Source organism: Pteronotus mesoamericanus, unplaced genomic scaffold (assembly GCF_021234165.1).
Source record: "Pteronotus mesoamericanus isolate MK-2021 breed Mesoamerican mustached bat unplaced genomic scaffold, CSHL_Meso_final contig_101, whole genome shotgun sequence".
Lineage (NCBI taxonomy): Eukaryota > Metazoa > Chordata > Mammalia > Chiroptera > Mormoopidae > Pteronotus > Pteronotus mesoamericanus.
Window position 1 is genome coordinate 11,860,964 of NW_026555001.1, and position 17,778 is coordinate 11,878,741.

Sequence of the window (17,778 nt, forward strand, 5' to 3'; positions counted from 1 at the left end):
TACTAGACTGGTAAACGTTTCAAACTGTCACTCCCCTGCTCAAGAGCATACAACAGTTTTTCAGTAGCTTATGTTACCAAGCCCAGACTCCTGCCGGACTCCAGCTTAGCATTGCTCTCTTGTTCCACTCAGGCCAGGCTCATATTTTTTCATCTACATGATACACTTGGACATTTGCTCATGTTCTTTCTTCATGCCCTTTATGCCCTTCCTTTGTGCCCTTGTCCTTCTGTTCTTACCATTTCTGTCCTTCCCATACTCAAGAACCCAATGCTTCTAAGAAGCCTTTTTGTTATTTAAGAACTGAGCGTGGGTAGGGACAGGATTGGTAAAACTGGTAGAGGCTCAGACTAGAAAGACAGGTTTATTTAGCGGTCAGAGTATGAGAGTCAGGGTCTTTAAATTCAAGAATACGAAATAGGAACTAAACTCTGTAAAGCAAATCTAAGATGGGAAAACCAGTTTAAGGTGGAAGGATGGGAAGTGGAAGGATGGGATAAGTGACAAGTGAGAGCAAAGCAGTGTTACAACAGGAGATTTTGGGTTAAGACCAGAGTGGATGCAGATGGATCAGATGGTTTTTAAGGTCCAAATGGCCAGGCAAGATAGCACATTTTTAAATTTTATTTTTTAATAGTTTATTTTTTCTTATATATTTTTTTTTCTTTCTTTTTTTAAAATTGTTTTTCAGTTATAGCTGTCCAACCATTTTCCCTGCTGCTCTCCCCTGCTCCATCTCCCCCCGTTCCTAGTCAATCCCCCCGCCATTGTCTGTGCCCAGGAGTCCTCTGTTCATGTTCCTTGACTTGCCGCTTTCCGTTTTCCCCACCTTCGTCACCTCCCATGCCCCTCTCCTCTGGTCACTGTCCTTTATTTCCATGTGTCTGGTTCTGTTTTGCTCGTTTGTTTTGTTGATTAGGTTCCACTTACAGGTGAGATCATATGGTATTTGTCTTTCACCACCTGGATTATTTCACTTAGCATAACACTCTCCAGTTCCATCCATGCTGTAGCAAAGAGTAGGAGCTCCTTTTTTCCCCCCGCTGTGTAACATTCCATTGTGTAAATGTGCCACAGTTTTTGGATCCACTCATTTACTGATGGGCCCTTGGGCTGTTTCTAGCACTTGGCTATTATAAATAATGCTGCTCTGAACACTGAGATGCATAGATTCTTTCGGATTGGTGATTCAAGATTCTTAGGGTATAATCCCAGTAGTGGGATGACGATCAAAAGGCAGTTCCATCTTTAGTTTTTTGAGAAAATTCCATACTGTTTTCCACAGTGGCTGCACCAGCCTGCATTCCCACCAAGATAGCATATTTTTGAATTGAGAAGGGGGAGCTAGTCCAAGAAGACAAACGATCCAATCAAAAAATGGGCAAAGGACCTGGGCAGATGCTTTTCTAAGGAGGCGATACAGAGGGCCCAGAGGCATTTGAAAGGATGCTCAGCATCACTAGCCATCAGAGAAATGCAGATCAAAACCACCATGAGGTACCACCTCACACCGGTCAGAATGGCCATCATAAACAGATCCACAAACAACAGGTGCTGGCGAGGCTGTGGAGAAAAGGGAACCCTAGTACACTGTTGGTGGGAATGCAGCCTGGTGCAGCCACTATGGAAAGCAGTGTGGAATTTCCTCAGAAAGCTGAAAATGGAACTGCCTTTTGATCCAGTGATTCCCCTGTTGGGACTATACCCTGAGAACACCAAAACGCCAATACAAAAGAACCTATGCACCCCAATGTTCATAGCAGCACAATTTACAATAGCCAAGTCTTGGAAGCAACCTCAATGCCCATTAGTAGGTGATTGGATCAAAAAATTATGGTACATATACACAATGGAATACTACGCAGCAGAAAGAAAAAAAGAAGTACTAAACTTTGCGACAGCATGGATGGAACTGGAGAGCATCATGCTAAGCGAAATAAGCCAGGGGGCGAAAGACAAATACCATATGATCTCACCTATAAGCGGAACCTAACCAACAATCCTTTGCAAGGATTCTTTCCTTGGAAAGAAGCAAGGAAAATATGACCAGCAACACTGAGGGGAGGGGAAATCAGCAGAGACAGGAGGGAAGGGGGGGGCAGGGAAAGGGAAGGGAAGGGGAGGGTCAGGGGACATGTAGCGGGGACTCATGGACAGGCCAGGGGGGAGGAGCTGAGGGAGGGGGGTGGGAGGGGGCAGGGGGGGAGGGGGGGAGGCAGAGACAAATGTATTTTAAAAGTAAATAAATTTAAAAAAAAAAAGAAAAGAAAATAAACATTAAAATAGTAAAAAAAAAAAAAGAGAGAGAGAAGGGGGAGCTAGTACTGTTATCATCAGGAACAAGTGTTAGGGATCTGAAGACGTCGGTATTGGGGTTAAGCCCTGAAAGACTGGGGACATAATCAGATAGAATAGAGCCCCTTATTAAGCTAGAGTATCAAGATGAGTGCGGGATGACAGCAGAACTGTATTTGCTGAGCCATAGAACAACATACATTTCCTTCTGGATTAGATTAGAACTGTGTTGTGAGAGTATTATTATATCAAGCAACTTAATAGGTTTCCTTGGATAGAATGATTACCATTAATCTGACCAATAAAGCCCTTGGTGATTTCAGTGTGCATAGTGTTATGTCCCATATAACTGAACTCCTAATTAAGCACATTGCTGTCTTGTGTTGCTGTGATTGACTTAAGTGAATCTCTTTCTACGTTCACATCTTAAGCTAGTTCAGATGAGAGTCATTTTAAAAATAGAGCTTCATTGTAGTGTGATTAACATACAGGTACATATATGTAAAGTGTACAGTTGATAAGTTTGAAATATGTATACAGCTATGAAATTATCACTACAAGAAAGATAATGAACATACCATTAACAAAAGTTTTCTTGTGCCCTTTTGTAATTCTCTTTCCACATCCACTGATATATTTTCTGTTACCATAGATAAGTTTTTATTTTTTAGAGTTATCTAAATGGAATCATATGGCATGAGATTTTTTTTGTTTAGTTTCTCTCAGCATGTTTTTTAATTGACTTTTACCGTTTTTAAGCATAATTATTTTGAGTGTGTCAGTATTCATTCCTTTCTTTGCTAAAAAGTATTCTTTTGAATGGATATACCTTAGTTAGTTTATCCATTCACCTTTTGAGGATCATTCAGTTATTTCCAGTTTTTGGCTATTGCAAATAAAACAGGGATGAACATTTGTGTACAAATCTTTGTATGGTAGACACTTTTTTTTTTTTTTTTTTAGTAGAATGGCTGGGATCACAGGGCAGGAGTATGTTTAACTTTTTAAGAAATTGCCACACTGTTTTCCATTTTTACAAGTACATTGAGTTTCAGTTCTACATCCTTGCCATATTTGATATGGTCACTCTTTTTAATTTTACCTATTCTGGTGGGTGTTTAGTAGTAGCTCATTTTAGTTTTTAAATTAAACAAAATTTTATTGGAGAGAGAGAGAGATTGGTTTTTGTTGTTCCACTTATTTATGCATTCATTGGTCTTTTTTTTTATGTGCCCTTATTGGGGATGGAACCCGCAACATTGGTGTATCAGGATGATGCTCCAGCCAACTGACTTGCCTGGCCAGGGCTCTCATTTTAGTTTTAATTTGCCTTTCCATACTGACTAAGTGATGGTGAGCATTCTTTTATGTGCTTATTTGCCACCCCAGTGTATTCTTTGATAAAGTATCTGTTCACATATTTTCCTGTTACTTTTTTTTAAATTGAGGTAAAATACACATAACAAAATATTAACCATTTTTTTAACCATTTACATGAACAGTTAAATACAGTGTTAAGTACACTAACATTGTCGTACAGCCAGTCTTTAAATTCTTCATCTTACCAAAATAGGTACCTATTTTTTAAGTATTGGGTTGTTTGTTTTGACATTTTTCATGTGTTCAGATATAAATCCTTTATCAGATATATATAAATATTTTCTCCAATACTGTGTTTTGTCTTTTCAGATTACTGGGCATCTTGAAATTAGCCATGGTGGGGAATGATTTAGTCCACGTTAATTGGCAAATTGCTGCAAATCAGGGCTTTATTTATATTTTTATTGATTTTCTATCTTAAGAAAGTAATGGGGAAAAGTTAATAATGCAAATTAATATTGTTGTGTCTGTAGTCTTTACATTATGAATAACACAAAAAAGTAAGGAAGGAAATATTCTTTCTAGTATTTGAAAACTATTACCTAATCAGTAAAGAAGTCATTCAAATCATTGTTGAATGTCTTCAGTGTTTCACTCTTGTCAGATGCAGCCATCCCTTGGCTATGAATAAGAGTTTAGCTAAAATCGGTGAAAGCATTCTGTGACAGTCGATTGGCTATGTGGAATTTGCCATAAAGAAAAAGTGTTATATATTTTTTTATTATAAATTGTGTGGTACATAGTTTTCTCATTAAGTAAAATTTATAAAAAGCTTATTTATATATGAATATGTATACATTTTTTTCTCTGCAGAGCCAATTGTGAAACATTTACCAGTATACCACTGACCACACACTAATAAGAAAGCACTAAGGGAAATGTTTCTAGACTCATGTAACTTGAATGAGTCAAGAAAGAAAAATAAGTTCCAGAAAGTCATTTTATAGGTGATAAAAGACCCAGGCTAATGTTGAGACCACAGGGGGAAAGAGATGTGTCGTGGAGAGAAAAAATAGTACACAGAAGGCCAAGTCAATTCTCTTACTACTAAAGACACAGAGGAAGTGAATCGTTAGCTGTAGGGTATTTGTTTTGGTCTCATTTGACTTGTTCTTAGTTTTGTCATTGTTATGTAATAATCTGTTAATGGTATTGAAGAAGAATGTTAAAAATTCACATATCATTAGTGTTACATTAGCAACTACAAGTTAAGCCTTGAATATCACCAAATCTAACTTTTCTTGAGACCAAAATAATTCCAAAATATTTTTTAAAATTAAAAATTGGAATGAAACAATATGTTTACTATTATTAGTACATTACTTTTTAATCTATACACTCAATTGTTATATTTATCATAGTTATATTTCTTTCAAAAGTTTTTTTTTTCAGAATATCTTGATTTTTGAATTTGATGCTTAAGTTTAAAAATATTTTGTTTTGTAGCCATGCAGGATATACTTACTGTGGGTCTTGTGCCGCTCATGCTTACAAACAAGTGGATCCATCTATTACGTAAGTAATCTAGTTAGAGACCATTTTGTTCTGGAGTAATGTTGGGAATTATAACTGCTTTGTCACTGAAATAATTTGTTTTGCATACTTACTGTTACTGTATACTCTGTCATTAAGAATTTGACTTTTTATAAATTTGATATTTTTTATAGGTTACAGAAAGCTTTAATGCTATTTTTCATTTTCTGAACATTTAGTTTTTACCTTCCCTTAGGTTGGTGAAACGTTTACTTCTGGAAATATTCAAAGGTTAATGTGATACTGTGATTTATAAGAAAAACGTATTTGGTCACTCAGATGACCAAAATGCATTTCTCATATATATTTGGTCTTAGTCCCCAGTTCCTAACTCACAGGTCCCCAAACCCTTGCAATTCCCCAAGTGTGGAGTGTCATGAAGGTGCCTCTTGTCATAGAGAAGGCATAAGGAGATGACTTTTGGATCCTGCCTAAGGACAGGGGCTGGTTGCCAGGAGAACCAATCATGTGATTAGAGGGTTGGAACTTTTCACTCCCACTCCTGACCGCTGGGGAGTAAGGAGGGCCTGGAGGTTGAATCAGTCACCAGTGCCCAGTGATTTAATCAGTCGTGACCAAATAATGAGACCTCCATAAAACCCAAGAGGACAGCATTCAGAGAACTTCTGGGTTGATCTAAGGGAGAGTGGCGCCCTGGAGAGGGAGTGGAAGTTACACTCCCTTTCCCCAGAGCTTGCCCTCTGCACCTCTTGTAACTGGGTGTTCCTGAGTTATATCATTTTAGCCGGTCAGTAAGAAGTACAAGTTACAACCTGGGCTTCCGAGAGGCACCTGAAATGGGGGTTTTGGGGGCAGTCCTGTAGGACTGAACCTGTAACCTAGGGAATCTGATGCTATTTCCAGGCAGCATCTAAGAATTGGAGAGGTGGAAAACCACTCTCTCCCACCCCCCACGTTAGAATTAGGTCCAGGAACTCTAACAGTTAAAATATTTTGGTTTAAAATTTTTCTTGGAAAACCTGGAGATAAGCATTTTCTATTTTAATCACTTTCTAATTTAAAATTCATTATTGTATCTCTTAAGTTGTGGTTAATGAGAGAATAATTTCTCATTGACAGGATAAGTTACCTGAATTATTTTAGAATCTGACAGTGTATCTCATATGGTGTTTGAAGCATATATGTGTTTAATAGTTTAATGACAGCTCTGAAATTAGCTTTATAAAAAATCATTCTGGCAAATTGAGACTGAGTAGTATACTCCTGTCTAAAATGAGAAATTTGTGAACTTTTAAAAGCTTAGCATACTACTCTCTATAATAAGAAACGTGAACTTTCTAAAATTTCTGCAGGAAATAGCCACCCAAATTATTTAATTTTCTCACTAGCATTTTATTTAGTTAATTTACTACATATGAACCAGTAGAAGGGTCCAGTCTGCATTGCTAGATGTGTACACACTATGTGAATAGATAAAATCAATGACCTTAATTCTGTTTAAAGTTGATTGTTAGCAGTAGTTCTAGTAATAGTAGTACATCTGTACTATAGAGCTGAAGCATAATCATTCAAAAGAAGTAACTAACAGCAGCTATTAAGTTTAAAAAGAAAATCTCACCCACAATCTACTCTTTTTCCTTTGAGCAATTTGTTCAGTTTTTTAAAACAAAAAGGCTGCTCTTTATTGTTTTTATGTAGTGTGCCCTGCACATTGTACCATACCTTTTTTGAGAATTATTTTTAGAAAGTTTTAAATAATAAATAAAATAATAATGTTGCCAAATTGATGAGGATTTGGTTAGGCCTGCCTCATTTTTGATGTTTTGAGGTGTGTCTTTAACAAATATTTCTTGATACATGTTTAATATACAATTTTAACTAAATTATTTCATGAATAAGAACAGACAGAAATTAGATTGGAAATATTTTCAGAAATTTGCTTTATTTGGTCCTGGGCCTATAAGCCAGCTATTGTCAAGGTTAGTACATGTGACAGCTTTTTCCAAATTTTTCTCTATTTGACAGAATCTTTATTGATAACGATATGTGTTGGAAGGGTACCCCCAAATCAAATTTGGCCTTAGAATACATAGAGACATAAAGAGTCAGTATTGGTAGAAGTAGAAAGCTTTTGTTAAATAAGTTGACGGAAAATGAGACTGGAAGGAAAAAGATAAAGAATAAAAAGGGAAGAGAACCAAGGACTAAGAATATGAGAAAGGAGATTAGTGAAAAGAGAGGCAAATGATGAATGAAGATGTAATCAGCTTATTGTTGGTAATTAGTATACAATAATTGAATATGGAATAAATAAATTTGAAGGTCTTAGTGTTAAAAAAAAATAGACAGTCATATTTGTATTCTTTTGAAAGTGCCCTGCTCTGAGATTTGCAGTGTCTTCAGAGTCCTTTGATAAAACAAAAAACATCCTTTTGGGAACTATGAGAAATATAGAGAAATAATAAAGAACAGTCCAAGAGAGGTTAAATTCTGTACCATTAGTTTTCATTCTTACCTTTCACATTAATCCATTTTCTACATGCCAACCAGGATTATCTTTTGTACTCCTCTTGCCCTTTGAAGGGATCTTCTACCTTTGCATGACTTTTTTTTTTTTTAGCATCTTGCATGTAACATTTGGAAAGTATTTGTTTATTGAATTATGTAAATCTTTTAAATGTTGTCAAACAGTGTCAGAAGTCACATGTGTTAATATCATCCCTGATTTCATCAGAAAAATCTTTAGCTATTGGGAAGCTGTCAATCTTACAGGGATAGAAGTTTTGCAAAAGTCTAGTTTTCACTTAAAATCTTCAATTTTATCTTTGGCAACAAATGTATCATATGTTTTCTTTGAAGTGGCAGGCTCATTTTGTTCATCTTCGTAGAAGATTTCTGCCAACTACCGTATTTTGCCGTGCATAACGCGCTCCATGTATAATGCATACCCAAGCTTTTGGGGAAAAGAAATCTTTTGTTTTAATTTTTTAATTATTTATATTTACATACCTGTTTTCTGTGTTATAAAGGAATTTAAGCATTTATTTTGAACATACTATGGTACAAGAAATTTTATGTAACAAATAATTACAAAACATAAGAACAGATACAAAGTACAAGAAACTATGTACCTGTAACAAATTAGCATTACCCATGTAAAATGAGCGTTCTTATTTTTCCCTCAAAAATTTGAGCAAAAATGTGAGCATTATGAATGGCAAAATACAGTGACTAAATTGGAATACCCATAATTTGTCTACTATCAACTTTTGACATGAAAATTGTGTTCCATGAAGAAAATCTGGGTTAGCTTACAAACTCACGGTCATACTAATGCTTTTCCATGAGACATACTCCTGTATGCAGTAGACGTGTTATGCATTTATCACCACAAGTTGAATGCATTGTGTCGTACAGAATAATTTTATGAAATCATACTCAAATTTCAAGATTTAATGAAATTAAGTGAAACTGGCCTTATAAAAAAACCCCCAACATGCTGTGGGTGAAGGTGAATACCTTTTGGTTCCATTACCTTGATCGTAATTCTAATGTGCCAGTGGTTTACCCCAGCCTCACTTTTGTATCAGAAGGGCAGATGTCATCACAGTGAAAAAGGCACATAACTGTTTTTATTATGATGAAAATAGTTTTGATTTTGTAAACCCCTTGAAAGAGTCTTGAGGAATTCACAGTTCATGCTTTGAGGATTGCTGTGATGCAGGGTGATTAGATTTAGATTATGGTTTAGGTCTGTGGATAAGGTCTTGGGGGAAGGCATCTCTTAGGAAATGATTTTTAAGCCAAGCAAAAGGAATGCGTGGAGGCTTTGAAGTAGGCAAAATTGTTTGTGCTATCAAGGAACTGCAAGAAGACCAGTATATATAAAGTATTGTGTTCAAGGGGAAGAGTAATACAAAAAGGGGCCAGTGTATTTGAAACTTCAGAACCCATTTTAAGAATTTTGACTTTAATTCTCTGACCATGGAAAGCCATTGAAAGACTTTTTAATCAGGAGAGTGATAGGATCCAATTTATATTTCAAAAATAGCACTCTGGCTGGCTGTTTTAAGAAATTTAGGAAAAATTAAAGGAATATATTTAGTTAAGTTCTTGCCCATATTTATAGTTACAAAGTCTTTTCCTATTACTAAACCTTTAACTAAAAATAAACTCAGGATATACTTTGATAGTAACTTGATTCGTATCTTTCACAAAGTCTTGCATGACAGAAAAAGAGGATAAAAAGGAATCTTACTGGGTGTTTCATGCTTTAGTTAAAATGTCTGCACTTGCCACGAAACAGTTTTAAAAATTACTTGTGTTACATCATTTAGAGTAAGTAGTTGAGTATTTATGAGGATAGACACTCAGGTAACTTACGTATTGGGTGCACAGATGACACTCATAGTAAGTAAATCCACAAGTGTGAATTCTCTGGAGGTATTAGATGTGAACTACATTTATTTCTAAAAAGAATGGCTCCTGATTTTTCCTTATTTTTTCATATTAAAGGTTTTTTTTACATGTGTGACAACAGTGATGACATGTTAATATTTAAAAGTCCTTTCTTTAAAGACAAAGCACTTTGCAGTTTATTAAATGGAAAGTGGCTTTGCTTTTAATGTGCTTATTACTTATTTGTCTCCAAAATATTGGTGTTTATGCATCTAGCAATGTAGCAAAAAAAAAAAAAGAAGCAATATCTTTTATTTACACTGTTAATATTCTTTTTGTTAGCATAGGGCTAACAGAGACCTATTTTGAGACTTCTGGTTTGATATGTACTTTATCTTCAATGATAACTAGCCTTTTTTGGTTTGTTTTCGGGTATATCACTTTTAAGAGTTTTATGTCAATGGGACCCAAGCCTCTTTTTTCCTATTATTTCTCTTAACCAAATGTGGACTTCACTGTATTGCCTTTGGGTGAGTTTCTGCCAAACTGGAAAGAATCTGTTGGGTATACAGTTGGATAACTCAGACTGGAGGGAGCTCTTTTTCCCAGCAGTCTCCATCTTTTGAGCGAGGCTGGGTCTGACACAAAAGCAAGCAAGGTCACTAGTCAGTATCAGAGGAGGCAGTTAGGCTTTCGATGCTGACCTTGGGTCTCTATTTCTGGGTTAGTGCTCATCTTTTGTCCACTGTAAGAATCTCATTATACCTATCTATGAAAGGTATCTATACCTTGAGTGTAGGTTGGTATTTTAAAAGCCTTTTCATATTTTAATTATCCTGGATTTCCTAGGAATGTTCTGATTTTAAATATTTATCCCTCTCCTCCCTCTTTTCATATAAATGAATTCCTCAAATATAAAAAATGCCATTTATCATATTTGATTCTTACTCATATAAATACTTGTCCCTGCTCTGGCTGGTGTGGCTCAGTGGATTGAGTGCCAGCCTGCGAAGAAAAGGGTCACCAGTTCAATTCCCAGTCAGGGCACATGCCTGGGTTGCGGGCCAGGTCCCCGGTAGGGGGGGTGTTTGAGATGCAACCAACCACACATTGATGTTTCTCTCCTCTTTATCCCTCTCTTCCCCTCTCTAAAAATAAATAAATAAAATCTTTAAAAATATACTTGTCCTTCAACAAGTGACGTTATCTATTTCCCACATTAGATGTTGATTTAAAAAAATTGTGTTGATGTGTATGTGCTGTTAAAATAGGAGAACATAGTGGTATGTCTTTTGTTCATTTAGGAAGCTGTGGATTTGATCTTTTCTTTCTGAAATGGTTACTGAGTTAATTATAATGGTGATGACAAGGAGTGAGTATTATCAGTGGGGGGGCAGCAGGAAAAGAGATTATGTTTCTGACTAGAAATAGCCTGTGGTTGCAGTCTTATATGTTTGCTATGTGTGATGTCTTGAGGAGCTTTTGGGACTCTGAACTGAGAATTGGTTTTTCCTTTTCCTTGTCCATCTTTCTCATCCCCCACTCCCTCCTGCCAAAGAACAAGTAACATAGAGCAGACAATAGGTTAATTTTTTAGCTGTTATAGAATTTTATAAAAATAAATATATTGCTAAAGCATCTATTCTTTGCAAGGTTTTGATATGAAACAACTAAGTCATGTATCAGTGTTTGTCCATTAATTGAACAATGAGAAGTACTTAATTTTCTAAGTACATAGCCAATCATATGTTCCCTTCTTTCTCGGGATTTTGTTTTTTGGGTCTGTATGTTTGTGTGTGAGTGTGGTGTGTGTAAATTTTGTTCATATGAATCTGGGAGAACAGAAAATATGGGTAGTTTCAGAGTTTAGATTGTAGGGATGTTTGAGATAAAATGAAAGTTAATTTGACTCTTTTTTTAAAAAGTATTATTTATTTTTAGAGGGAGGGAAAAAGGAGCGAGAGAAATATCAGCTGGTTGCCTCTTACACGTCCCAACTGGGGACCTAGTCTGCAACCCAGGCCTGTGCCCTGACCAGGAATTGAACCACTGACATTTCGGTTTGTAGGCTGACTCTCAGTTCACTGAACCACACCAGCCAGGGCTATTTTCACTCTTGTTGTTAAGATAAAAGGATTGTAAAGATTTAAACTACAGTTTAGCCCAATTCTTTTCTTTAGCCTAGAGTGCAAATAACACAATCAAGTCTCTTTGTTTTTGAGAATGACTTCTACTTGAATGGGAACAGAGGAAGCTTATTTCACAGAATTCTCAACAAGATGCCTTTTTTCCTCTATGAATATAGTTTTATCAGAGTACTTCTTTGTAATGATATTTTGCATGGATTTTTATTAAAGTTGTGGTAGACTATAGATGGTGAATTTAGAATGTGTTAGAATTTTGAGATTTTATTTTTAATAGCTGAAATGTTTCAAATTTAATTACTATAGTTATTGAAAACTAACTCTAACCCTGTTGTGAAGACAGAAGTGATTTTAAGCATACTGGGTTGGTTTACTGTAGATGATTAGTAATTGGAATTTTTAATTGTTGAACATGGTTCTTTTAACAGCCTTCCAACAAAAAGACAGAGATAAAGAAATGAACTTAGTTAACTGAGGAGAAAAATCACTAGTACGTGTATTAGTTTGCTAGTGCTGCCGTAACAAAATAGCAGAAACTGGGCAGCTGAAACAACAGAAATTTTCTCACAGTTCTGAAGTCTAGAAGTTTGAGATTGAGGAGCAGGCAGGGTTAGTTTCTCCTGAGACCTCTGTCCTTGGCTTGCAGATGGGTGTCCTCTTAATGCCTCTTCACATGGTCACCTCTCTGTGCCTGTGCACCCCTGGTGTTTCTTCCTCTACTTCCAAGGACACCAGTCATATTGGATTCAGCCTTACCCCAATGGCCTCTCTTTAACTTAATAACCTCTTTAAAGACCTTATTTTCAAATATGGTTACATTCTGAGGTACTGGGGTGAGACTTCAACATAGGAATTTTAGGGGAACACAATTTAGCACTTAACAGTAGGCAATGAGATCAATCAAGGAAAATAGTATTACATAATTTTTAAAATTTACTTATTTTTTCTTTTATTTAATAAAGTTTGTGTAGAAGTGCAATTGTTCTGTGCTTTTTGTTGCATATCTCCTAGCCGGAGAATTTTCATCCTCGGGCCTTCTCATCATGTGCCCCTCTCTCGATGTGCACTTTCCAGTGTGGATATATACAGGACACCTCTGTATGATCTTCGTATTGACCAAAAGAGTAAGTATATAGAAGTCATATAGCTTTTATTTTTAAAAGATTTTATTTATTTATTTTTAGAGAGGGGGCAGGGAGGGAGAAAGAAAGGAGAGAAACATTCATGTATGAGATACACACCAATTGGTTGCCTGTCACACGTGACTGGCCCAAAACCCAGGCATGTGCTCCGACTAGGAATCAAACCGGTGACATTTCACCTTATGGGACAAAGCCCAACCAACTGAATCACACCAGTCAGGGATAGAAATCATAGCTTTTAAACAGCTAAAGGTTTTTAATAAGAATTATAAGTTAATTTAAAAATTAAATGTGAATATGAAAAGTAATATATCAGTTTAAAAAAATAAAATTTGTTGTAACTAATGTACTGTAATAGAATAACAATAAAAAAATTTAAAAAATAAAAACAAAGAAAGAACATCTCCTGTATGCTTAAAAGACAACCACAGTTTTTCTGCCAGTCACAAAAAATATTTGTCAGATTAGCTAGTCTCTAGACTGTAGTGGTTGCATTTATATTCAGGAAAGAACTGTGTACTCATTGTACTTTGAGACAGGAAATTAGAGCCTATCACAACGTGATGAAAGATTCTGGGCATGTTAGTCAACCCTTATGTATATCACTTTCTTCTCTGTAAATAGATAATGGTGATAAAGCCTTTATTTCCTCCCAAATGATTTTTATGGGAAAAACTGAGACTGTAGTTATGAAACTCTTGAAAGAAAAATGTCACATAAAAAGTATTTATTTTTTTAAATGTCTTATTTTGATTTATTTTTTCCATAGGCTTTCAGAACTCACACTTTTTATTTAATTGGGTATCATTTTATATATTGAATGAGTAAAGCAAAACTTTTTGACTTTGAATAGTATTTTCAGTGGAATGGGAGAACATAATGTGAAAACCACAGAATAGTACAGAAAATAGTGTTACAAATTTTCCTGTACTCATCATCCATAATTAACTCAGAATTTACCGCTTGTCTGAACTCAATATACATTCTCACCAGGAATCACCTTTATGGATTTGGAGTGTATCCTTTCAGTTCACCAATTTATAGTTCACCAATTTATAGTTTAAGTATGTTGAATGCTTATTGTTCCAAGAAATTTTGCTAAACATACTTCTGTAGAGTGAAAGAAACCATTTACAAAGGAAATGTCACCTCTTTTTTCTTTCCTTCTTTTTTTAGGCCTAAATTTTTATCATTTGGGGTTTTAAGTATCATGGAGTATTAACAATTGTTAGAATATATATTATCAGTGGAGCTGGAGTATTACTAGACTTACTCCCTGGGTTGGTTTTAGGGGACAAACTTTATTGGATAGCCTGCCAAAGAAGGAATGGAAGATTTCTAATCAGGTATATTTTTGTAGAAAAACAGTCATAGGACCATTTGTAGTTCTTTTTTTTTAATATTTATCCCATTTCTTTGATGTAGTTATAAAAATGTTGGTTTAGTCTATGATAATACAGAAACACTCATTACTTTTTTTACATATTAAATTTCATCATTTTTTTGCTATACAATATTCAGTTTGAAGTAAAGTTTATCGCAAGGGTCTGAATTACTAGATCATTTTAATATTATTTATGGCATGGAACTGTTGTGAATTTATGTTCTGGTCTATCCCACAAGCTTTATTTTTAATTTTGAGGAAAGTAGCAGTCTTAGTGAGAATTTTTTTTTCTTACTATAGTCAAAACCTGAGGTGTGATATAATAATCTCATACATTTTATTAAAAAACAAAGCAAATCAGAAATTATATTAACTTCATGCATATGTGGACCAGTGGTTTTTTTCCATGTTTCAGTAGGAGTTCTAATCAACTACTCTCTCTTTAGTGTGTGCTCATTAAAGTTAAGGAAAGGCTAGGACCTGGACGTGATTTTTTGGTACAATAAAGGGAGCTGATGAAAATTTTAAATTATTACCTATGTAACTATGCAACATAAAAATGTTGAGTAAGTTATTTACATGTATTATTGTTTTGTATGGTATGTGAAAAGCTATTTTTTTCTTTTTTAAAAACGGAGGAAAAATTGAAGAATATTATGCGATCCTTCTGTCTTTTGTCAAACATAGTTTTATGTTACTGGGTGGAGTTTCACAGGATAAGGATATACATTAATATATTTGTTTTACTATATTTTGAAATCTCTTTAGTTTACGGAGAACTATGGAAGACAGGAATGTTTGAACGCATGTCTCTGCAGACAGATGAAGATGAACACAGTATTGAAATGCATTTGCCTTATACAGCTAAAGCCATGGAAAGGTATATTGATTAATATAAGAAATTTCAGAAATTATAACTATTAACTTCTTTGGAATTATTTTAATTAGGGTAAGATAATCATTAGGGTAAGGAGATTTAAAAAACTCATTGGCTTAAAGCAATACAAACTTATTTTCTCAGTTCTGGAAAATATTTTTTATTTGAAATGAAGTAAAAATTTGAGGTTGGATTTTCTTAATGTGAATTGAAGTTGGTTTTGAATAGCTTGTTCATGAAAGCTGAACATATGACTTGAACAGGTTGTTTTATTAGGGGGAAATACAGAAAAACCCCGTGTGTGTGTGTATGTGTGTATTGGGTTACCTATTATTTTATTCGTTAGATGTTTGTTTATCTTAACATAATTATATTCTTTTATGGTATGGTGTCATAAGTAAGTAATAAAATTATAGATATGGGAAAAATATTGGAGGTCATTTATTTCAGCCTTACACAAAATATATGAATCTCTTTCATAATGTGCTTGACAGATTATTATTTGGTATCTGCTTAAGGTCTTCCGGTGATAGGGTGAGTACTCAGTAGACTATAAGAGAGTGAGGACAGGGACAATGTCTGTTTTCTCCACTTACACCTCAGTGCCTAGCACAGTGCCAGTCACATAGTAGTTATTAATTTATTTTGGTGCAGTGAAAGAATTGTTTTAAGAGCTTTCTTTCAGGTTGGTATTCAGATTAGAAAGTCTACTGTTCACAGGTCACATTTCTCTCATTTTTTCAAACATTTCCTTTATGTGGACTTAATATGCTATATGTAGTGTGACTAGTTTTAAATATGATAAGATTACTCCTTCTGTGGCTCTCATTACTGCATTCTCTTAGTAAAGTACATGGTGCATTTTAGGTTCTCAGTCAATATTTGTTTGAGATTACAATAACATTTTTAATGTTCTTGTGGCAAATGTACTGTGGTCAGCTGAAACCTAAGGCTTCTTCATATTGTTAAGCTGGATTATTTTATCCTCTTGTATTTTTGTGGTTGATTTCTTTTTAAATGTACAGGTATACTGCTCTGTAATTTTGTCTTGTTGGTTTTAGTACATTATTGCACTTTTTTGGATCATTTCCACTCTTAATTCTGTCATCAGAATATTATTTACTTCTCTCAGTCTTATGTTATTGATACCTGTTTACAATGATAACTATGAGGAACTACCTAAATCTGGTGAAGTTTCTAAGAATCAATGCGATATTAAATTATAAGCTGTATAACTCCAGGTTAATTGTGTTTTAGTACATTCTGATTCTTCAGAAATTATAAAGCAATATGGGATGTTTATTTCTTGGATTGATAGTATAATTGAAACATTTCATTCTTCAGCTACATAGAATAATAGAAAACTTTTGTTATTTGCTAAAGTGTTTGCATATTTTGTCATGAGAAAATAAATATTTTTGACTTAATAGATTTCGGTGTGATAGAACCAGTAAGCTCCCAGCAACATCCTTAAGGAAGTTTTAACAAAATAACATTTTTGTTACTATTTCAAAAGTAAAACATGTGCATTGTGAAAAATTTAGAAATAGAAACTTAAAACCAACAAAAACATTCCTATTCATAATTTCCCCTCTATTAAATAGTGTTAAATAACCACTGTTAGGTATATCACTTCTTAAGAAAACCTTTCCTGCTTCACAGATTACATTAGGATCCCTAATATTGACTCTTAGAAAGTGCCCAATACTTTTTCTTTTGTAGCCTTTGCTACACTCACTACCTGTATCAGCTGTCCACTGGTGAGGAACAAATTGCTCTAAAACCTCGTGGCTTAAAGTCACAACTATTTTGTTGCTCACAGTTTTAGGGTCAGGAGTTTTTTCAGGGAACACCTTGCTGCAGGTGTTGACCGAGGTGGCTGGAATGGGCTAGAAAATCCACAATAGCCTTACTGCTGGCTTTTAGTTGAGACACCTCATTTGTTCTGTAGGTGGCCAGTTTGTTCTTCAAACAAGGCTTTTCTCTCTTCCTGGTCTCTCTCTCTCTCTCTCGAAGGATAGCCTAGATTTCCTTACATGGTGATTCAGGATAGCAAGAGAGACAAAACAGAAGTTTCTTGGCCTATTGAAGGCCTAGGCTGAAACTACATGGCATCATTTTTACTGTATTCTATTTTTCAAAGCAGAACACAGTGTCAGCCAAGGTTTAAGTGAGGAGAAATAGATTCCACCTCTTGATGGGGGGGGCAGTAGCATGTGTGTAGAGGAATAGTAGGAATTGTTGGCAGCCATCTTTGCAGATGGACTTTTACAGTTCTTCCTCGGATGGACAGGTCACATCTCTCCAAAATGCTGTACACATTCCTAAAATGCCTAGAAATCTCATTTAGTTATTATCTCAGGTTCAGAGTCCCTTATCTTATGATCTGCATTTGACTGGGATATGGAAGAGATTCCTTGGGTATACAGCTCCTGTTGATTTGGATACCTGTTAACTAAGAAGTCAAATTACATCCCACTCCCCTGAGTATATATACTCAATATATAATTTTGAGACAGGGACAGTTAACCATAGTAGATACTCCCATTGGATAGTGAAAGAATGGAAAGCATATGATAGTATTTGGTCCAAAGAAATTCTGAAATCTAATCAGGGTACAGGGAATGTCCTTGATTACAGTTTACTTCTGGCTTTTGGTAGTGG

The 17,778-nt window shown here is 35.1% G+C and overlaps 1 protein-coding gene across 3 annotated transcripts in view; it reads left to right on the forward strand.

Annotated features, from left to right (window-relative positions):
* MEMO1 (mediator of cell motility 1) overlaps nt 1–17,778 on the forward strand; it is a 104,170-nt gene that overhangs the window by 44,998 nt on the left and 41,394 nt on the right. For all 3 annotated transcript variants that reach the window (XM_054568189.1, XM_054568200.1, XM_054568208.1), the window contains exons 3-5: nt 5,122–5,190; nt 12,723–12,835; nt 15,006–15,117. In XM_054568189.1, the coding sequence (XP_054424164.1) occupies nt 5,122–5,190; nt 12,723–12,835; nt 15,006–15,117 (294 nt within the window). The remainder of the gene's footprint in view (nt 1–5,121; nt 5,191–12,722; nt 12,836–15,005; nt 15,118–17,778) is intronic.